Source organism: Struthio camelus, chromosome 1, assembly GCF_040807025.1.
Source record: "Struthio camelus isolate bStrCam1 chromosome 1, bStrCam1.hap1, whole genome shotgun sequence".
Classification (NCBI taxonomy): Eukaryota; Metazoa; Chordata; class Aves; order Struthioniformes; family Struthionidae; genus Struthio; species Struthio camelus.
The window spans coordinates 196,625,449-196,648,943 of record NC_090942.1 but is presented as its reverse complement, the minus strand read 5'-3'; the positions used below and the strand labels follow the sequence as shown (position 1 = coordinate 196,648,943).

Below are 23,495 nucleotides of genomic sequence, written 5' to 3'. Positions count from 1 at the left end.
TTTTAATTTTACTTAATTTTATTTCTGTAAATCAGTTCAAGTTACACTTCAAGTGGTTAGCCCCTTTGTTTTACTTTTCTCGCACTAAAGTACACACCTGCAATAACTACCACAAAATGTGCTGTTACACTTCCAGTAGATATTTTTGTTACTGCTTTTCTTTTTTCCTGTCTGATATACAAGCATCACTTGCTAACGATCACTTACAGTTATTTTCTCCCATTATTTGATATGAAGTGAAATTGTAAATTGACAGTGTTCCATTTGCCGCTGGACCGATCAAGACTAGAATGTATAGCAGCTTTAAAACCCACTAATGAACTTTAAATAAGCAGCAGTGAAAAAGCATCTTAGAAGGAAGGACGACTCTTATCAGTTTTCTACATGGGAGTTATTTCACACTGCAATAGGATGAGCAAGCTACAGAGTAGTGTCTATTGTATTCCATATACATCCAATTAAAGGTGCTTGTCTTCATACTCTTTAAAGATGCACCTTGTGCAACTGAATTCATTGGAATAAAGGTGCTGACTGTCAAAACTACACCTTGAAGCAAATACCTACTGTCTTCCATTAGAAGTCATATATACTATGACTCTTTGTGGACTGGCTGAAAAGTGCAGAATCCATAGACATATCTAGCAGCCTCTCTAGAATGTTTTTGCAGAAAAATATTTTCATTTATGCAAAAATCCACTTATCTTCTCCATATAAAAATTTGAATTTCAAATAATCTTTCAATATTACTTATAGTGCCAACTGCAGAATACATTTTTCTAGAGATGCAAGTACCCTCTTATTAGAGAAAACGCTTAGTATCTTTGGTTTGTTCATATGCTGGGTGGAAAAAATAGTTTTAAAGGGAATGGCTATCTAGTTACCTGAGGTTCATCTTTCATTTGTACTAAAATGAACTTTGGATAAGACTGGCTTTTTAGTAGCTATGAAAAGAAATTATCTAGAAAAAGAATAAAACACAAAACTTAAATAAGTAGTACATATTAAATAATGTTTAGTATTAGTAAAGCTTAGTTTTTGTAAAACTAACTAAAAAATTGACAACAGAATTAGTAACCCTATTTGTTCAGTATCACCTTCTTTACAAATATATAGTATTACAAAAATATTCACAATACTGTTTCTAGAGTATTCTGTTTCATATTATATTTTGAAAAAAGTGCTTACAGAGGCAAGTTTATTAACTGCAAATTCACACCCTTCAAGCTGTCAAAATCCCTGCATCACTACAGAGTGATAGAGCAAGGAGACTTTCATTTTTCTTTGTAAGAATGCCTCCCCAACCTTTATATTTTCATGTTAAATTAAGTAATAGTTGCTTGAAAAGTATAGTATGATTTGTGTTAAATCACAGTTTAGCAATATAGTTACTTCTAAATAGGAAGTTTCATCTCTAATGTAAGGCTTTCAGAAACTTTTCATTGTTCTCATTTTTTATCTTTTTTCTCCTTATCCAATACTTTATATTCATCCAACACAGCATGGCCAGTTTCTTTTGCAGTTCTCTTCACAACAGCTTTGATACCAATGTTGTCAATGTTAAATGCTGTCACGCCAACATTGATTGCAGAATTCATAGCATTGTCCGTAGCATGGCCAGCATCATCTCCATACCTTAAGACAGAAAACAAGTTTGTAGATATATATACTTAGCATTTTTCTCTTCACTAGAATTCTTTCAAAAGCAACAATTGAAGCATAGCTGTGAGTAGCACTGGGTATTTATTTTCTTAAGTGCACAGCTTAAATGCCTACAGAGTGAAATTAAAAATTACTGAGTCATTTGAGTAAGGGCTGCTACTCTGTCAGACAGTAAGTTATGAAATAATCTTCTCCTCTTTCAGGATACCAAGATGCTTCTGCCCTTTTTCCTCAAAAAACCTTGCCAGTCCTTCCCCATAGTCATGAAGAAAGGATCAGAAGGCTTGTCTATATACAACTGCAAAAAGTATTTTTATGTGCAAGGTTGGTTCCCCCTCATATCCTGTATTCTTCCATTTAGTTCCTTCAGGACCAGACCCTTGCAGCTGCTCAGATTGCTAGGTCTGTACCGTAGGTAGCAGCATTGAGGAGGAAAGAAGGTGAACGCTGTCGTAACTGCCTTCTTCATTGTTAGACAAAAAGGGACTGGAGGCATCTTAGGCATTGCTTTCACAGCTGGTAACCACCACTGGCCAGAATAGTGCTCAGTTAGTACTTGTTCTGTATCGCCCTTGCCTTTGTCTACATGGCATAGCGTGATATTATGTCTGGTGTAACAGCAACAGACGTTGTAGTTCAAAGTCCCAAAAGTAGTCTCACAAGTTAGTGTACTACAGTACCCAAGCAGATTAACGCAGGTCGAATGGGTGCAGAGAACTGCTGAAACAGCTATATTTATACGCTAGAGGTAGCTAAATGATTTGTTGCAGCGCCCCTGTAACAAGTTCTGCAGTGCAATGAAGACCTATCTGAAGTAGCCTGGAGTCAATACAATAGCAAAGGGGAGGAGATGAGCAGAAAAACCCAAACCAAAATAACAAAACCATATTAAACAGCAAAGCCTCAAAGCAGCGACCTTGAAGATACGCTGAAAATTACTGATACATATAACCTCTCATCTCTCCACTGGTTTGTGGGTCCAGCTTCTTTATTCATTACAGGGGAAGTCAGCAGTCACATAAGCTCATTAAATAAATTTCTCATCTGTGAAGAAAGGTAATATCTCAGTAGTAGAGAGAACATACTGAAGGAGGACAGAAGTATAGCGAGAGCAGTAACTCTAGCTGTTCCAGGCAACTAAACATTTCTTTAGAGAACACTGTAATCAGACAAACCGGCCAAAAGGAAATATTTGTGATAGCATTAGAATCTCAGCAGTTAGCTGAGTTACTTTTGCCCTGCTCTTCTTTTGACTAGAAATTCTTTGAGGCCCTCAAACTAAGGCTAAAGAGAAGAACAGGGTATCAAAGGCTCCCAAGTCTATCAAAATATATCCAAAAAAAAAAAAAATTCTCACTATCAGTAGAGTACCCATTACAGGTAACAGCTAGAACCAACAAGTAAAGTGAATGGAAATAACTAGTTTTTTTATTTTGTTTTGGTTTTAATTCTCTGACAGAGTAACAGCCTTCAATCATCAACATCTGATTTGCAGACCACAGAATTAGTCTCACAGCAAAATAGCAATAAATATTTGCCAACTTGATTAGTTATTTTCACCTCAGGAATAATAAGCCAGTTTTCTGTAATATCAGTGCAATAGGCAACCTCATTTAAAGAAAGATCATGACTCATCCAATATAGATAAACGAATAACTTCTTAAGTATTTAATAGTTGATTTTTCACCTTACCTATCTCAGTTGCATAATTTGTAATTTTGTTTTTTTTTAAAAGAAAAGTTGGGCAGATGCAGATACTGTAGTTATTCATAACCTTGTAAAAACCCAGTAAATTACAAGCAAGATACTTCTGCAGAACTAGTACTTCCACAGTTAAATTTTCCCCCCAGTTTTGACTTACTTACACTTACGATGAACATGTCTTTAACTCTATCAGGAAAGGTAACAGCTAAGTTTTAGCTGAGCTTGTTTACATAAAGACATTGTGATGATGCTCCTTTAGCCCTGTTTCCATTAGCGGTTCACTGAAGTACTTAAGAGTAGCAGAAGTCTTTTGTCACTGAGGCAGAAACCAGCTTATAAAAGAGAGATTATGTAGAATTTTTATATTTGTATAGAATTTCTCTTCCACCAAAAGATGGAAGAAATCCTCAGTTATCAAATATTCTAAATTGTATTGTAGTTAACTGCAGCATTTATTTACTTATTTGTTTTCACTCTTAGGGGCTGTTGATTGCTGATCTCCATATTTCCTGTTTTTATATCTAAAACAAAAATATTAGTATGAATTACTGTGAAAAGAGTACCAGTACAATGCCTCCTGGCAGCCCTATCAAAAACAAACATGTCAGCAGTAAAGCAACATTGACTGGCAGCTTGCTATCTTACCTCCTATCTGTAGTTTCCCCACCTGCATTAGAACAGAACCCTGGATGTCAAACCACTAATTTCCTTATTCTGTGTTTACCCTGTCATCTTGTTTCCTGCTACTAATGGTCTGTATACACTTTCAGCACCCCTTTTTTAAATTTCTTCTGCTACACTTATCACCAACTCCATTTAACCTACATGTTTTTGCTTGCTTTTCACATTTCATTATTCCTACTGCACTTTTTTGAGGGGTGTATTCCATACGTTTTGCAGTTGTTTCACAATTTTCCCTTAATTCTCCTTAGTATTTCTTGTTATACACGCTCATCAACTTCGCTCTTTTCATTCACTGTCTTAGTAACATGCTCCTAAACATGCTCCTCTTCCTCTACTACCTTTTTCTAGGAACATCTGCATTTTTGAAGTTGTGACTAGTGCCTCTTCTCATTTCATCCTATTATTGTTATTTATGCTTTAGATTTCCTTACACAAATTCCTTTTTGTACAACCTCACTTTGGTATGACCTGCTTCTAGTTGAAGTCATTTCTGCATTTTTCTTAAAATTTAGTTAAGTTTACATAAATAAAGGATCACAGTTGAGAGGTTTCAAACTATTTTTTTTTCATAATGACATTATTATATTGTAATACAAAGATATAAATCTGAACAGTATTTGTCAACACTGCCTGAAGCTTTAATACTTCTAGAAGAGAGCTAGAAAAACTTCAGAAGCATTGATTCATTTTGCACTTTACATAAAGGGCATGCTCATTATGGTACGCTTAACAGCATGTCATGTGCTGCGTAACTAGAGCAATGTAGATATTTTAAGTTAACTTTCTTGCGCTTCCATGAGCTTTGTTTGACAGTATTCATATACAGTGACAATATGTTGTAGAAGATGAAACTAATAAAAACAAAACTTACTTGTATTTAACAGTTTTTACAGTCTCTGCTGAAACACTTTTAGCAATGCACTTGGCTGCACTTTCTAAACCTTGCCATACTGTTGAAAACCCTGCAAAATGAACAGCTTATTTGAGTTCATAGCACTGAAAAATAGCTTATGCAATTAAAAAAAGTCATAAGGAATTTTTATTACCTTGAACTCCACTTGCTGCAACCACCAGAGCACCATCAAAAGTGGATTTGCCATCTTTGTCTTTCTTAAGAGATTCTGGAACTAATTTGCTGCCATGCTTCTTCACATGCGGAGCCAGCTCCTTTCCAACACAGCTTGCTATAGAACATACTCCTTCAACTACCATAAAATAATGGTATGCAGATTATTTAATAAGAATATTGAACATTTTTCTTTAAATATCCTTACTTTTACTTAAAAAGTAAGTTTCACTGAAGTCTAAAGTGTTACTTCTATCTTAATATGTTGATTCTAAAGACAGACTCCAATCCACATGTTAGCATCAAAAGGGTATAGAAGCAGCCTTATTTTCAGAATCTGAACAGTTTCAATTGCTAACAAATAAGATTGGTATTGTGGCTAAAAGGAAGACACAGATACTTGTCACATACTCTCATTTAAGGCCTATTTGTGGTTTAATCTAGCAAGGGATATCAAGGATAGCAAAAAGGACTTCTTAAAATATATCAGTAAGAAAAGAAAGACTAGGGAAAACATGGGCCTGCTGCTGAATGGGGCGGGTGCCCTGGTGACAAAGGATACAGAGAAGGCAGAGTTGCTGAATGCCTTCTTTGCTTCAGTCTTCACTGCTAAAGCTAGTCCTCAGGAATTCCAGACCTTGGAGACAAGAGAGCAAGGCTGGAGAAAGGAAGACTCTCCCTTGGTTGAGGAGAGTTAGAGATCATTTGTTCAAACTTGACATCCATAAATCCATGGGCCCCGATGGGATGCACCCACGAGTGCTGAGGGAGCTGGCGGATGTTATCACTAGGCCTCTCTCCATCATCTTGGAAAGGTCCTGGAGATCAGGAGAGGTGCCTGAGGACTGGAAGAAAGCCAATGTCATGACAGTCTTCCAAAAGGGCAAGAAGGAGGAGCCAGGAAACTACAGGCCTGTCAGCCTCACCTCCAGCCCTGGAAAGGTGATGGAGCAGCTGATCCGGGATACCATTTTAAAGCATGTTGAGGATAAGAAGGTGATTAAGAAGAGTCAGCATGGATTCATCACAGAGAAATCAGGCTTGACCAATCTGATAGCCTTCTATGACGGAATGACTGGCTGGGTAGATGAGGGCAGAGCAGTGGATGTTGTCTACCTGGACTTCAGCAAGCCTTTGACACTGTCTCCCATCACATCCTCATAGGCAAGCTCCAGAAGTGCGGGGTGGAGGAGTGGACAGGGAAATAGATTGAGAACTGGCTGGATGGCAGAGCTCAGAGGGTTGTGGTGAATGGCGCAGAGTCAAGTTGGAGGCCTGTGGCTAGTGGTGTCCCCCAGGGGTCAGTCCTGGGTCCAGTCTTGTTCAACGTATTCATCAATGACCTGGAGGAAGGGACAGAGTGCGCCCTCAGCAAGTTTGCTGATGATACTAAACTGGGGGGAGAGGCTAACACACCAGAAGACTGTGCTGCCCTTCAGAGGGACCTGGACAGGCTGGAGAGCTGGGCGGAGAGGAACCTCCTGAAGTTCAACATGGGCAAGTGCAAGGTCCTGCACCTAGGCAGGAATAATCCCATGCACCAGTACAGGCTGGGGACTGACCTGCTGGAAAGCAGCTCTGCAGAGAAGGGCCTGGGAGTCCTGGTGGACAAGTCAAGCATGAGCCAGCAGTGTGCCCTTGTGGCCAAGAAGGCCAATAGTATCCTGGGGTGCATGAGGAAGAGTGTTGCCAGCAGGTGGAGGGAGGTGATCCTGCCCCTCTGCTCAGCCCTGGGGAGGCCTCACCTGGAGTACTGTGTCCAGTTCTGGGCTCCCCAGTACAAGAGAGACGTGGCGCTACTGGAGAGAGTCCAGCGGAGGGCTACAAAGACGATGAAGGGACTGGAGCATCTCTCCTGTGAGGAAAGGCTGAGAGAGCTGGGCCTATTTATCCTGGAGAAGAGAAGGCTGAGGGGGGGGGGATCTCATCAACGTGTACAAGTATGTGAAGGGAGGGTGTCGAGAGGATGGGGCCAGACTCTTCTCCGTGGTGCCAAGGGATAGGACGAGGGGGAACAGGCACAAACTGAAGCGCAGGAAATTCCATCTGAACATGAGGAAAACCTTTCCTGTGAGGGTAACAGAGCACTGGAAGAGGTTGCCCAGAGAGTTGTGGAGTCTCCTTCCCTGGAGATATTCAAAACCCGTCTGGACGCGATCCTGGGAAATATGCTGTAGATGACCCTGCTTGAGCAGGAGAGTTGGACTAGATGATCTTCAGAGGTCCCTTCCAACCTCAACCATTCTGTGATTTCAAGCAACTGTTTCCATTACTTTGTTATTCCCAAATTATAGATAGGGAACAAGCTGAGGGTTTTTCCTCATCTTGTCTGCTGGACAAGTCTTTCTTACAGTTGTCTTTCTTACCATCATTCCAACTCTTCAAAGCAGTTTTATAGTATCCAGCACAAATGGATTTTAAGCACTGATACTAGACATTGAATCCTAACATTAATACAAATAAACAGCAGAATGAAGTTACTAAGAGCTGCTCTGGTTACTCAGCACATTTGAACACGAAGCCAGTTCTATTTGGAAGTCTATACCTAGACTAAACAGACTTGTTTCAGGCACGTTTAAACTATATGCGCACGTGCGCGCCCCCGCCCCCCAACCACTGATCCACTACGTATGTTAGTAACTTGTGACTATACAGCTTTTAAAATACATTATTATTAACTTAAGAAAAAGAGAAGCCATTTTGAATTAATTATCTAAAGCCTAAAAAAAGATGCCAAACTTAAGACTGTAAAAATACTATGCTATAAAAAGTATTCCTTTAGGAAAGAAAAACATGTCCTCAAGGGCATACAATAAAAATATTCCTAAAGCATGTTCTCTCACACAGGATAACTAGGCACAAACAGCTCATCTCTGCATATCATCATGTCAGTCCCTCCTTTAGTTCATTGGCTAGAGAAACTAGCTCTCATTTTACAGACTATTTATTCATTAAGGCAAAAATATATAATATTTTGAGCAGAACATTTTACCCAAAAATTGGCTGACTTTCACAGCTCCTCCAGTAGCCTGTTTTGCTACGTGAAGCCCCTTTGCTACAGTTGGGTTGACTTCCAGAGGTTTTTCTTCTGGTTGAATGTGTTCTCGCAGTTTAGAAGCTCCTTTGTGGATAGCCTTGCCAGTATATTCTGCTCCTTTCATTAGGCCCCAGCTTACCCAAGATGCACCTTCAAGACAAATCATCTTTGTTAATATGTACAGAATTTTACAGACTAGAATTCTGAAAGCTTTGCTTCCCCTGCCTCTCCAGTGCAGACCTTAGCAACATTTCTGATTATAGTCTGCAATTATACTCTTTGCTTAGTGGCCAGCATAAATTCCTGCAATGATTTTTCCTCCTACACGATGTACATTTTTCCATCTCATTTTATTTAAGTCCACTATTAGCCAGCCTTCATTCAAGTCTCAATTTAATACAGAAACTCAGGGTTTTTTTTAATGGATATTTAACTCCCATCAGGGTCAACAGTAATAAAGCTGCACATCTCAATGCCATTAGCATTCTGAATGTGGAAAACCCAATTCTCTGTCTTTTCATTAGCCCTTCTAGCAGCTTCATATTTCTTGTGATCAGCTGGTGGTCATTTATGTATTCCAATATTTATCTGCATAAATCATAGTAGATGCACACTTTAATGTGACTGCTCATACACAAATAAGATTGCTGCATCACAGTGGTTTGAGTCACATAGGGCAATAACCTAATTTACAGGCTTGAATTAGGAGTCTAGACCGTTTGCTCTGAACAAATCCTTTGTTGGGGATTAAAATTCTGCACTCTTAACAGAACATACCAAAGTATCTTTAGATGACTACAATTGGAAGTGGTGAATAACCATTTCCAACAAGTCAGCCTTTATCAGCATACATGCATTTAAGTATTACTCACTTACAGGTTTGTATTTATTCTAATGCCCTTATGATAGTACCTGACAAGATTCCATGCGCAACTTTCTCACTCCATTCTGGCAACTCTTTCTCTTTTTCCCCTCCTTCAGCTTGTGGTTGGATATGAACAGTCTGAGGCAAGTTAATTGCATCATGAGAGGCTTCTGAGGGCTAACAAGTGAAAGCAAACATCTGAGAACCTATTTCATAAAGTACCAAGATTTTTATTTGAGATGGTCATACAGATGACCATCCCCAGATGACCATTCCCCCCATTATGGGGGGGAAAAAAGTCAATGCGGTGTGTTCTTCTAGCAAGTGTACATAAAGTTACTGGAATTTTGTGATTCAATCACTTTTGCATAGAAAGGCTGTATATTAAGAAAACCTTATCAAACAACTAAGCATTTTTTGTAAGCTTTCTTCAGTTACAATGACAACATTTGCCTGCCAACAAGGCTGTCTGGTCAAGTAACTAAGTAGCGGTAGTTGACAGCACAATTTAACTAGCAGAAAAGATAAAATCTACATCTATCATGTTTATCTTCCCAGAGGGAAATGAACTCTATTGTTTTTCAGTATAGGAACTGCAATCCCTTTATCTTTGGTCAGAGAATCCAGCTGCACTGAAAAAAAAATGCAGCTGTTCTGGTTGTTTGCTTTTCATCCTTCCCTCCCAAATTTCTAAATAAAGCAGATTATTCATTCCATGTGCTGCTGATGCTTTTGCAGAGTGGTACAGCCAAGGAACATTTCAGAGCTGTGCATGATACTGCTGCTCTTGGGCAGATTCTGTGTGAACTCCTCTCAAACTCTAGAGTTTCTGGAGCAGACAGTCAGTAGTTGTTAGCAACCACCACCACAGTGTGGTTAGTGTTTCTAATAACTTGTAATAACCGCACCATGACTTTATATAGTTTGTAGACAATGAATAATTGAATTTTAACTAGAGAGGGCAGAAAAATTGCAATAAATTTAGTTTTTAGTTAGAATTCTACAATGCAAGTATCAAAAGGTAAGTGTTTCAATGATTTAAAACAGCACTGATTAACAAAGGATAAAAGAAAAAAAGGACCATTTTTTCTTCTGGAAGAGTCTGTATGAAAGCATTCCTAGATGAAAGCTATAAACAGAAGAGAAAACATACAAACGATATTTGATATACCATCAATTACACTCCACAGCAGTGTGAAATCTCATTTTCAAGACATGTTTCTGTCTTTAGCAGTTGATCACTTTGAGGAAGGAGTGCAGGAATAATCTTAATATACAGAGCTATAATTTTTTAAAAGGTAAAAAAAAGCAGAAGAGAAAAAAGTATGCTCCAGATATAATTTAGTTATACACAGTTTACGTCACCATATAGAAAAAGGTTCAGTGAGTCTCTACTAAGGAGCAGAAATGGGTTCTCTAATGTGAAATACCACTCTATACTGTACACACATTACATGCAGTTGTTAATTATATTCTCATGAGAACTATATAAACAGAGTTAAATGGCCAGCAGGCTAGGCTTTGAAATGTTTTGCCCAAAGGAAGATATTGACTTTGCTGTATGTCAAAGTTCTTAAAATTCCATAAGTCTGCCACTGATTTTCAGAATTTAGAAGCCCGCAGTAATTGAAACAGCTCTCAGTTAAGGGGGAAAAATAAAGGATCAGGACACAGCATGTGGAAATCTGTGGGACTGTACACTGCAGCTCTCAATCAAATCTAGAATCTCAGCAGTTTTAAGTTGTTTTTCAGTGACAATTTATATTATCACTAAACATTTTAGAATTTCTGTCCCAGAATTTACCTGGACTTCATGGCCAGACATCTGTTTTAACTTATCTTCAAAATGTGTGCTCTCAGTTGCTGGGAGCTCTGAAGATAACCCTACTTTCTCATGGGATCCTGGCACCTGTGACATTGTATCAGGGAACATTAACAGAAACATGGAAATTTACGACAATAAGGGACTACTATAATCTGAACTTCTATGCAGGTCCGATCACAGTTTTACCCAGTTTCTCCTGCTGAACTCGCTAGGATTTATAACATAACCAAACGCCATCCACGTGGCACGTTGCAAACTAGATCCTTGCAAGTTGCTGTATTTAATTTTTAGTGATTCAACAAGATGGCATCTTTCATGAAAAGATATAATCTTGTTATCAGCTTTTAAGTGGTTATTGATTACCATTCCTCCTGAAATGTTGCTCCAATGCTTTGTTACAGCCATCATTAACATTTTCACCTTATTTCCAGTCAGTGTATCTAACTGGATTGTGCCTTTCTTGGATTTTGGTTTTTTTCTATTTTCTCTCTGCTTAAAATTCTGCTACAGTAAGGCACCAGATTAATTTATTCTGAGAATTCATTTTAAGGCAGATTTTTGAGGTATTCAGTATTTTCACAGCTCTTCTTTGAGGCTGCTTAACCTTTTTAAACTATAGGCATATCTGGGCACAATATTCTGAGAATGGTTTCATCAAAGCTGTATACAGAGTACATGCATGTGCACATATACACACAGAAAAAAGTTGTTAGCTTTCTCCTAAATGAAAATTTTCATTCAGGCCTACGTTCTGTTCTGGGAAAATAGTAAATATACACAAAATGGCCACTTCTTTTCTATGCTTACAGTTTATTATATTAAAATTTCTGTCCTCCCTATGTCATACTACATATTGTTTCATTCCTAAGCGTGCTTAATCTTGTCTGCATTACTTATTGCATGTTGTTGAGCTTACCAAGCAAGACACAGAACTTTACAGTTTTATACAAGTAAATGTAATCAGGAAAATACACTGATCATTTCTGCTGTTTGGTTTAAAAGAAGCAACCCTGGAATTTACCTGGATTCGAAGATCAGACATCTGTTTTAACAGATCCTCAAAAAGCTCTCTGTCAGCTGCTGGAAGTTCTGAAGACAACACTATTCCCACATAGGACCCTGGCACCTGAGACATTGTGTCAGGGAACATGTAGACTCCAGTACTGCAGCATAGAACAGGAGACTGATTACACATTAGAGGATACATCCAGTCACAAACCTGGGAAAGAGAAGTACATAAAGGAAAGATTATTTTTACAAAATTAAAGGAGCCTATTCACAAGAAAGACAAACAAATGTACCCATTAAAATGAAAACTTAGTTTTCTATACAGTTTAAAAAGTAAAATAAAAGCCTTTTGACATTCTGACCAAACAAACAAAAAAACACCTATGTGATTGTGAGAATATCATCCTTGACTGGCTTTGATAGTCTAATATAGAGCAAATACTAATTCTCACAGGACTAATTCAGCCTGGTAGCCTCTTAACTGAGGCCTAGTTATGGACGCAGATGAAGCATTCAGCCAAACAAATCCGGATTCACAAAGCCTGTAACTTCCTGTAGATTTCTAAACAGGTATATATGATAGAACAAAGAGAAGGCTGTCATTGGCATATCTAGTGCTTGAGAATGCCAGCAGAGGTAGAAGTGAATGAATAGAATCTAATACCAGGAAGGGTTTTTCTGTTTCTTAATGTTTCCCCTTCACAGGTTAGGCCTCCAAGAGCCAAACAATCTTAGCAGCAGCAAAGAGATCCGAGGTCAGAAATTGACCAGAAACAGTATATGTTACAGAATATCCCCAAATTAGTAAGCATGAACTAGAAAATCCAAATAATGTGTTTTCCACTTGTAGTTCAGAGCAGATTAACACTCTGAATTATGAATTCTCCAAGTTAACCGCAATATCCGATCACTAGTTCAGAGAAGCAAGTAGCATGTAAACTTATTTTATACTGAAATGTTACAATAACTGAATCAACATGTCTTCTTTATTTGAAAAAAGGGAAGTTAATTTTATAGTATGAACAGAAGTGTTAGGCAAACTCCTTTAAAAACATGGAATTCATCAAAACAGTAAATACTCAAGAACCTGGGAAATGGCCTCCAGGTGTTCCTCAGAAAAGTCATACAAATGTGCATTTGCAGATAACCATTTCTCCAACATGCAGAGATTCTTTCACTTTGTCTCAGATAAGTTGTTGCTCTTCTGAGCTTAAAGCTAAGATGACAGCCGTTGAAAAATTTTATATTTTTGAAAATATAATTAAAGGAAAAAATTATGTTCTTGTTTTATCACGCTTTATTTGTTACCTGAAGAAATGCAGGTGGATGATTCTGGGCTGTCTCACCACCAGTATCCAGGAACTTCACGATGCGCAGATATCCAGGATAAGAAGGAGCACTAACTTGTCCATCAGGAGTTACAAAGAATATCTGTACTCCTTGGGGAATCAAGATCAGCTCATCTGCATCCACTCCCAGACTTTCAAGGGGAGGTGGCTGACTACACTTTCTGTAGTAGTCCTCACCTACAGATGAAAACTCCCCGGACTCTGTGCCATAAGACACTGTAAAATGGCCATTTGTAGCTTGAGGTGTGTAGGCAGGAGGTGCTTCATTTGGCAGACAAAGAGATTTTGGAGCTGATGGACTCATTGCTGGAATTTGCCCCGCACTCACATTTGCAACACTTCCATCTGCAGTGGGTGGCTGGCTTGGTGCAAACAGAGAATTAGGCGCAGGAGGTCTTCCTGGCTTCTCTTTAGAAGGAATATTTGGGTATAACTTGGGCACCTCAGCAGGCGCACCTGTTGCAGCAGGACTTGTTTGCACAGTCAGGGTGTTTTGTTCTAAAACGCCAAGTCGAGCGTGAACGTTTCGGAGGGTCTCCTTCATCTTTTGTTGCATTTGCCTGGCAGACTCCCACTGGGATCCTACACATGCAGGACCCTGTGATGGAATGCTAATTCCTTTAAGCAAGTGGTCAAGTCCTTGCTTGTAGTAATTTCTTGCCTCTTCCTTCTGACCCACTTCATCTGTATTCAGTCCTTTATTGATAAATATAAAGGCCTTCCTGTACTCTTCGTTAATAGCTTTAATATTTGCATCTTCTTGGGTAACCAAATCCTGCACTTGTTCCATTACTGCAAACTGGAATAAGAGTCAGTCAGATTGTTCATAGATGAAACTAAAAAACTTAATCTTACAATAAAACGTCTTCCAACTTCTAATAATGTTCATACTGTTCACATAATGTTCATTAGCAGAAAGATATCTAGCTGCTTGGTACAAAGTCTGATCTGTTATGCTTATCTCCTATTAACCTTTAGATTTAGGATATAAGATTCCAAGTCAGCATGGAATTTAACTCTGTAACCATCAAATCTAATTACCTCATACGCCTATTCCTAAAAGTTAAGCATTAGAACAATACAGAGATGCCTGATACTAAACCTCCATCTTAAAAAAAAAGTCTTAATAGCAGTACCAAATAGTGGAGGAAGAAAAAAAAAAATCTAAATTTACTTTTGATAATGTTTTCTAGAAAATACCCAAGGTGTTAAAAAGTTAACATTCTGTAAAGGTCAGTTAACATTCTGTCTAATTCAGTTAACATTCTGTTGATTTAAATAAAGGCGTGAACCTACTAACTCAGTACATTTTTATTATGTGATTTAAGAGAAAGCACTTAATGGATTGAGACAGATCTTAAAAGATGTCGACTAGTATCAACACACACAACTGGAAAGAAATATTCTGAACAGTTCAAGCTGTGCTTTACAAAATGAAAACAGTAATATCTTACATTAAGGGAATTACTGATTTCCTTTTCAGTGTTTATATAAAGGCAGAAACAAAAGCGGTGTTCTTCCTGTCCTGCTCCCCAGAAGACAAAAACCTGATGCACTGCTACAGACAAAAGGTTCTTTTACTTTTATTTTGTAAGGTATTCCTCAGCCAGCTAGCCTCATGTATATTTCAACAACCGAGGAGCAGAAAAGAATCCAATAGGTTCATTTAAACTTTAAGATGTGTAAAATCACTGTTTGAATCAAATGCAGTTCTTCAGTCTTATCTAAATGCAGTAGAAGAAATCATTCTTGGACCAAGGCAATATTTACCACACAAAATGTAAAAATGCTCCAATGAATTTTTCCGCTGATAGCAGAGACTCAAAAACAAACAACAAACTAGGCTGTTATGGTAGAATAATCAACTTGGAAAACAACAAAAATTGGATACTATTTAAATGGGAAAGAACATACATTTTCTGCTGTAAGTTGGGAGGAAGAAAAGGGGAAAATTTAGAGGCCTTTGTCAATCACTCAATGATAACAAGCTACAGAAAGCGTGGCCACAAAAAAGGTAAGCGAAATCCAAAGAAAATCAGGAAAGAAAAAGATACTTCCATTATACATAGAAAACCATTAATGCCATTGTATAAAGCATTGGTGAGACCTCACACAATGCTAAGCTTCATTGGAGAAAGCTGTCTCTAAACAGGAAGATGTATAAACAAGGGTCACTGAAATTTTCTGATGAACTAATTACTTGTCTCCAAGGAGAAGAAAAATATGGTTGCCTTATTAAGCTAGTAAACCAAAAAGACTGGATTAGTCTCTAGAAATACACAGGATGAAAAGTAAAAAACACTGGAAGAAAGTAAGACAGGAAAGAAGAAACGATTGTTAAAATCCTAAAATAGAACTTACATTTCACTTTATTCCCTCCTTGTTTTATGCTAACTATCAATAAAGCAAAAGAAATAAAGTTATAAGCTGGAAATTTTCCTTCCTCTAACCCAATAAAAAACCTCAAACTTAAGAGGTGAGGGTCACAAAAACTATAAAGATGCAAAGCGTACTGTGCTCTGTTTCTACATCTTTCATGAACAAAGTGCAGATAGCACTTACATGACCGAAGCATCTCTAGCCACATGACAGAAGTATGATGTAATCTGCTACACTTCTGTACTTCACAGAATCACAGAATGGTTGAGGTTGGAAGGGACCTCTGAAGATCATCTAGTCCAACTCTCCTGCTCAAGCAGGGTCGTCTACAGCATATTTCCCAGGATCGCGTCCAGACGGGTTTTGAATATCTCCAGGGAAGGAGACTCCACAACTCTCTGGGCAACCTCTTCCAGTGCTCTGTTACCCTCACAGGAAAGGTTTTCCTCATGTTCAGATGGAATTTCCTGCGCTTCAGTTTGTGCCCGTTCCCCCTCGTCCTATCCCTTGGCACCACGGAGAAGAGTCTGGCCCCATCCTCTCGACACCCTCCCTTCACATACTTGTACACGTTGATGAGATCCCCCCCCCCCAGCCTTCTCTTCTCCAGGATAAATAGGCCCAGCTCTCTCAGCCTTTCCTCACAGGAGAGATGCTCCAGTCCCTTCATCGTCTTTGTAGCCCTCCGCTGGACTCTCTCCAGTAGCGCCACGTCTCTCTTGTACTGGGGAGCCCAGGGCTGGACACAGTACTCCAGGTGAGGCCTCCCCAGGGCTGAGTAGAGGGGCAGGATCACCTCCCTCCACCTGCTGGCAACACTCTGCCTCATGCACCCCAGGAGACCATTGGCCTTCTTGGCCACAAGGGCACACTGCTGGCTCACGCTTAACTTGTTGTCCACCAGGACTCCCAGGCCCTTCTCTGCAGAGCTGCTTTCCAGCAGGTCAGTCCCCAGCCTGTACTGGTGCATGGGGTTATTCCTGCCTAGGTGCAGGACCTTGCACTTGCCCATGTTGAACTTCAGGAGGTTCCTCTCCGCCCAGCTCTCCAGCCTGTCCAGGTCCCTCTGAAGGGCAGCACAGTCTTCTGGTGGGTCAGCAGCTCCCCCCACCCCCAGTTTAGTATCATCAGCAAACTTGCTGAGGGCGCACTCTGTCCCTTCCTCCAGGTCATTGATGAATACGTTGAACAAGACTGGACCCAGGACTGACCCCTGGGGGACACCACTAGCTACAGGCCTCCAACTTGACTCTGCGCCACTGACCACAACCCAACCAATGGTATGATGTGGGAGAATTATCCTTTGTGCAAAACCACTGACGGATGCTTTTCAATTCATTGACAGATAAATAGCTAGAAATACTACAGGAAGCAGCCACAGAGCTTTGAGAAGGCAGCCCATATGGGGTAGGTCACAAGCCACACAATCTACCTGGCTTGCAGCCCATTCCCTATCATGTAGCAGAAAAATGAACATTGGACTGGAGGAGCATTTCTGGTTGACTGCACTCACCCACTGGCTGTAGGCTCAGCATCTTTGACTTAAGTTGAAGGACAACACTGGTATAAGAATAAATGTGTATTTAATAACCACCAAAGACAAAGATTAAAAGTTATACGCATGCTTCTGATCAGCAGAACAGTGAACAATTACATTGAAAGTAATTGAAAAGAAATCCAGTAAGACTGTGAATAGAGCTTTACTCTCATATGAAAGATTATACGACACGGCCAAATGGATTTTGTGGCCTAGGAGATCCTTGCTCATCACTCATAAAACATCCATTGGTTATTAAGCCTCCAGGTAATAAAACAATATAGATTAATCAAGCATACAGAATAATTTAAGATATGTACGGTCAAATCATTTGTTAGGAAAAATACAAGGGTGGCTAAAACCATATCATCTTGTGTCAAAACCTGTATATGTTAATGAAAATCACTTTTTTCATTAGAAAAAAAATTTAAAAATGAAAAACAATTTTACAGTGAGGAACTTCAATTTAAAAATTATTGAAAGTTTCCAAGACACGGAAAATGTTTAGGTAAGGAAAATGTTTACTTCTTTTCGAGCAAAACTCACTATTTTGACACTTTCAGTAGCTGTGAAGCCAATTCTGCAACAAGTCCCTTACTGAGTCTTAAGGCTTTAAGAAAACAATTCACTTGTGTGAACACGATTCAGTACCATAGCCTGTTTTGCTCCATGTGTTTTGATTTTTGTTGGGTGAGGCTAAGCCCAAGACACTATCTAGATTTTAAATATATCTTTTGCTTGTAATTATTAGTATAAAAAAGTGACATCAAGTAAAATATTAAAGTCGTAGCTACATTTCAACGGTGAACTAATTTGTTATTCATTGCATGCCTGTAGCACTGTCAACAACATTGTTCTTGCTAAAGCACAGGCTTTGTTAACACTAAAACAGTTCTGTAAGAAAACAGAGATGTCAGCATGATCAGTGTATACATGGCAGTAGTGTATGGCCAAGCACGGCAAAGATACATAAGCAGGCTCAGCGATTCTAAACAGTAGGAGTGTTATCACTCATTTCTGATTCTTCTTTGAAACACCTTGAATTTGTGATATCTGTATAGCACAGCTGCCATCACACTATGCGTTTTGGTGGAGATGGAGGAAGCTTTAGAATTTAACTAGAGATGACTAAAGTCCTAAAGAGCTGAATTCAATTCATTCTTAATTTTTTTTATTAAAAGAATAGGCCTAAAGGGGAATGAAAACGCTAAATAAGATAGGAAGCCACCTTTCCCGAGAAAATTGTACCTAATCTCAAGACAAACTGATAATTGGAAATAGCAAGGTTATTCAAAATAATGATGGTATATCAAAGTAAACAAAGCAACTGGATCACACTCTCAACACAAGAGCAAAGAAATATTCTCTGAAACAGAACATTTAAAGAGTAATATGTTCATATGCAGTCCAGCTCCTTGGTCACTATTATTTTCAATGTATGATCTTAATTAAAATAGTATTTAAGTACCTTGCCTTTAATATTTATCCATAAACCATTTATGTGCTATATAGCATCTTATTTCTTCCATTTTACAGTTGAAACAAATGATAAAGTGCATATTGCTAAACAAGAGAGGGAACAACAAACCAACCTTTGGTCCCATGACTGAATACACAGATTTACCCTGATTTGTACTTCTTAGCACTAAATAAGACTTAGAGTAATTTGTCTTTGAGAAAGCGGGTCCAAAACAGAGCTAAGAAAAGAGCTAACAGACACTATAGATAATCACAGATCAATCCAGTGCTCACGCTCATTCCCTAGCCCTTTTTCATTTATCAGAACAGATGTACTCTGTGATGCTAAGTGACTTGCCAAGAGAAGCTATAGTGCAACAGGAAAACTCTGGTTCAACTTGATATTGCAGGCTAATATCTCCACTACTTGGCCATTGATCCTCTGAAGCATCACACACAAAAAAAACTACTTTGTTTTAAAAGCAGTTAAATTGTGGACCTCACTGCCAAAAGGTAACTTCGAAGCCTAAAGCTTATTAAGAGCATTAAATATCCTGACTGACAAGATGTTTCCAACTTCCTGTTTCTGAAATTGGGGGGGAGGGTGGGAAGAGGGAGGAAAACAAGTAAACAAAAGCCAAAACAAACCCCTTCATCTAAGATCTCTTCCTACATGTCCTTAAGCCAAGACCTCTTCCTACATGCCAACTGTTTTTCTATCAGCCACTGATTTCAAAGATGAACAAGAACTACAATGCAGACAGAATTGTTTAAGCCTTATTTCTTTAGGGAAAAAGCAATTAAAAGAATATTACTATCTTTTGAGAATAAGAACATACTGAATTAAACCAAGCATTATAAAGAATTTAAACTACTTAGATAGTTTCTAGCTGATAAAACTAGGGTTTTTTTCTCCGTTTAAATTAGTTCATTTAAAGGTAGCCCTGAAATTGATCATTATGTGATGGCTTACAGCTAATTTTTAAGCACTTAATGCCAGATAAAAACAAAGACTGGACAAAAGAGTAAGTGGGTGATCTCATCTAACATGGTAATTCCTTCTCTTACAATTATTGATGTCTTCCGTACAACTTCCATCTTTTAACAGTTCATTTATATCAATTTCTTACACCAAGAATGTAGTACCTACATTCACCTAGCCAATATGTTTATTTTTTCCCCTCTTGGTACTGCTGTCTCAAGCCTATTTTGTCCCAATAAATGGGCTTCCTTCCTGACCCCATGCTCTGTAGTTTCATGATATCCCCTCATTGCAGAGTTTTTAGGCTTCTGAATCCTAGCCGACCTGGCACTTCTCTAAAAAGGAAAGGGAAAAACTAATAAGGTAGGTAGTTCCCTTCATCACACAACTGTGCTGCCCAGTACCTCACAGTACTCAAGTACAAAGACATTGCCACAGTCTAGTACTCTGTGGGCAGAAATTCAGTCAACATCACAGAAAATTAAAGAGCTATGCAAGACAGCTATTTAATACGCTGTTATTAGCAGTGGACCTGTCAGTTCCCAACCACGGCCAGCAAATTTTCCATACGCAGGTACAAACAACTCAGGCCCAACCCGTATGACACGAATCTTTTTAAAAGCAGGAAATACAAGACACAGCTTCCCATACCTGCAGGCCGACCCCACGTTTCCCCGGACGAGAGGCAGTGCTACCCGAGCGCCCGTCACCGCCCCTCAGGCACCTCCCCGCGCCCGCCTGCCCGCCGCCGGCTGGGGGCAACCGCCGTGGTCCCCGCCCGGGCCGCACCGCCTCGCCGGAGTGGCCGCGTCGCAGGCGACCCAACCGCCTCACCGCGGCCCGCTCGCCGCCGCGCTGACCCGACCGCGCTCACCGAGCCGCGCCGCCGTCGCCACCTCCCACGTCAGGCGGCCGCGCGCGCGCGCTGCTTCTTGGCTTGGGGCGGGGCAGGCGGCCGTGACGTCACTGCGCGACCGTTGCGGGGTGCGCGCGGGACTGGGCGTTGGCCCCGCCCAGGCAGGGGCGTTGCCGCGGCCCCTGGCGGGGGCGGTTTCGGCCGGGCGGTGAGGCGGGAGGTGTCCGTGATGCTTCCCCTGTGAGGGGAGCTGGTGCCCGGAGCGCTCTTATCATGTCTGCTATTAATAATAGCAGCTTAATTAATAAAGGGTGTTTAATAAATATTAGCTGTGATCTGTGTCTGCCCCGGCTTAGTCCGGTATAAGGAAAAAGGGCATTTTCCAGCAGATATGCCGGGCACTCTCCTGCCTCTAGGGAGCAGCCTGGGAGCAGGGCTGGGAATCCAGACTTGAAACATGGCATCTGGGAACAGGCGTCGTGACTGGCACAGGCAAAAACAGCAGGGTATTGTGCTGTAACTAGGGCATCTAGTTTTGTAATTGCAGCCAGTAGTAAAACAGGAATAAAAACAAACAAACAAAAAACCCAAAAAGCTAAAGCCTAATCATTCCAAAGCTTTAAAATCTTCCCCTTTTAGGCCTCATATTTCAAATTTATTTTGACTGTTACTTCACATGCGGTCATGAAGTGACTTGCTTCTTTGCTAGGAGAGATGCCATGTTAGTGGAGGTGTTTTTTTAAGGTGAGGCTCATTTCTGACCGTGGGGAAGCTGAAGTAGGCTGTTTCCTAACTGCATTGTCTGTGGGAGTTAGGAGCTGCGCTTGCGCACTGATGGTAGGAAGAAACAAAGGAAAATGTTCCTGCTAAATTTCAAGCACCTATCTTAGACCGGGAAGACACCAGAGTGAAAAAGCTGTTAGCAATTTTGAATGTAACCAAGCAATATATTATTTACTTGCTTCTGGAATCTGACTTTAACATAGAAAATTTCAGGCCACATGATTTAAGTCTAACAGAAGCCATATGTGTGTTATTACCCTGTGCATGGTTCTTTACCTGAGCTAGCTGTTTTGGTTGTATTCTAGGTGCCAGGAACGGTATAGATATTTTATCAGAAGGCTCTGATAGACCTAATTTACGTTTTTTCTTAGTTGTTTGGCTGTGCCTGTGCTAATTGTGAATCAATTTTCTCTGACACACCCCAAACCGCAGATCATAGGAAAGTGATAGTAAACTTTGTGCTTAGTTAGTGGTGGCCCTACCCAGCACAGTCTTGGAAGATGCATTTGTTTCTCAGCTGCGTTTAGCTCTGAAGTATATCTAGAAAATTGTTATTTTTTACGATTTCTAGAGCAAAACTTGTCTAGGAATTCTGTGTTCCTGACTAGTGACTTACCTGCTCTTCAGTCCCTTTCTCTACCTGGTGACCTGGAAGAGAGATGAGACTACCACAGATCAGCTTCTGAGACAATTTCTCTCTTCAAATAAACATGAGGATGACATTCATTAGAGAGTATGATGTAGCATGCAGATGAATGAGCATAGTAGATGTGGTTTGAGCTGGTGGGGAGGGCCCTAAACATTGGTTTAGACAGATGGTAGCTTGAGCTCAGGTAATTGTAGATGACATTGAATTATGTTATGTGGATATATGCAAGGTTTATAAGGAAATAAAAAACAGTTTTATGATGGAAAGTGACACTCAGCTTTGTTTCTAAGCAGTGCTGAAAGCACTGATAACTTTATATGCATTTGCAGGATGAATTTACCTCAAAAAGATAGAGTGATTCCAGCCCTGCCTGTAGTATCATGTTGTGCAGTTCATATGCATTTAAGGACATAGGAGCTGCCGTAATGGTTCAGATCAAGTGTCCATCTATTTCAGCTGACCATCAGTGCAATTCCATGTCCTCAAAATTCCTCATGAAGTTCAAAAAAGGTACATGCGAAGTCTTGTATCTGATGTGGAATTGCCCCTCCACAGTCAATACAGGCTGGAGGCTGACGAAGAAAGCAGCCTTACAGAAAACGACCCCTGTGAACTACAGGCTGACCATAAATCAGCAGTGTACCCTTGGGGCTATGAAGGCTAACAGCCTGCTGGGCTGCACTGGGGAGAATGGTTGGCTGACAGGCCAAGGGAAGAAGTTATTTGCATTTACTCATCATGTATGAGAGCTCATCTGAAGCATTGTGACCGGTTTTGGGCTCCTCAGTAGAGGAAGGATGTCGACAAACTGGAGTGAAACCAGTGGAGACCAATAGATGGTCAGGGAGCTGGAGCCCATGACATAAAGGAGAGCTCAAGAGAGCTGGGTTTGTTCAGCCAGAAGAAGAAAAGACTAAGGGAGAGTTATAGCTGTCTTCAACTGCTTAGCAGGTGATTTGGAAGAGATAAAGCCAGACTATTCTCAGAGGTGCACAGCAAAAGGCAATGGACACCAGTTACAGAAAGGGAAACTATTAATTGAATATAAGGAGTTTTTTTTTTTTTTACCACGCAGGTGATCAGATACAGGCACAATTTGCCCATGGAGGCTGTGAAACCTCCATCCTTGGGGGGATTCATAACTCAACTGGGCAAGGCCATGAGCAATTCAATGTACTTGATGCATATGCTTTGAGATGAAGATTGGCCTAAATGACCTTCAGGGGTCTCTTAAAGCCTAAGTTTTTCTGTGAAATAAATACTTAAACAGAAAAAGAAAACACTAAAACAAAAGAGTGGCCATAAGTGGATGCCTGGGTAAGAGTGGGAACAGTATATGATTCTTTATCTCAGAGCTCTCCTACTACAGTTTGGTTCATTCTTAAATATCTAGTTTAATCAGAATATAGATATAGATTAAATAAATCATCTGAAAGACTGCTGAAATACAGGTCAGTCGTGGGTAGATTTAAATGATGAGGTGATAGATTGCTTTTATTTCTGTAAGAGCACACTCTGAGAATAGTTTATATGGATCACTTGAAATGATGCTTCCTAAAGAGAACAATTCAAATCAGTCAGTAGAGAGCGCTCAGCATTTTCAGTAGTTCAGCATCTTCAGAAATAGGCCTAGGTAATCTCTTTTGCCATCATC

At 39.9% G+C, this 23,495-nt stretch overlaps 1 protein-coding gene across 16 annotated transcripts; it reads right to left on the bottom strand.

Annotated features, from left to right (window-relative positions):
• Nucleotides 1–20,521, bottom strand: SPART (spartin). Of its 16 annotated transcripts, none has more exons than XR_011138671.1 (10): nt 20,428–20,507; nt 13,157–13,996; nt 11,862–12,059; nt 10,820–10,924; nt 9,063–9,192; nt 8,106–8,300; nt 5,094–5,252; nt 4,919–5,009; nt 3,525–3,884; nt 1–1,632 (listed from the first exon to the last, which is right to left on the bottom strand). XR_011138671.1 is itself a non-coding variant. In XM_068930056.1 (10 exons), exons 2-9 carry the CDS (start codon nt 13,985–13,987, stop codon nt 3,824–3,826), a joined length of 1,770 nt encoding a protein of 589 aa, XP_068786157.1. In that variant the 5' UTR covers nt 13,988–13,996; nt 20,428–20,507; the 3' UTR covers nt 1–1,632. The 16 variants fall into 16 exon arrangements, 13 of the variants coding, with proteins under 13 accessions (XP_068786157.1, XP_068786158.1, XP_068786159.1 ...); XM_068930056.1 differs by having other exon boundaries at nt 3,824–3,884; XM_068930057.1 differs by having other exon boundaries at nt 3,824–3,884; nt 20,343–20,492.
• Nucleotides 20,522–23,495: the final 2,974 nt, after the last annotated feature.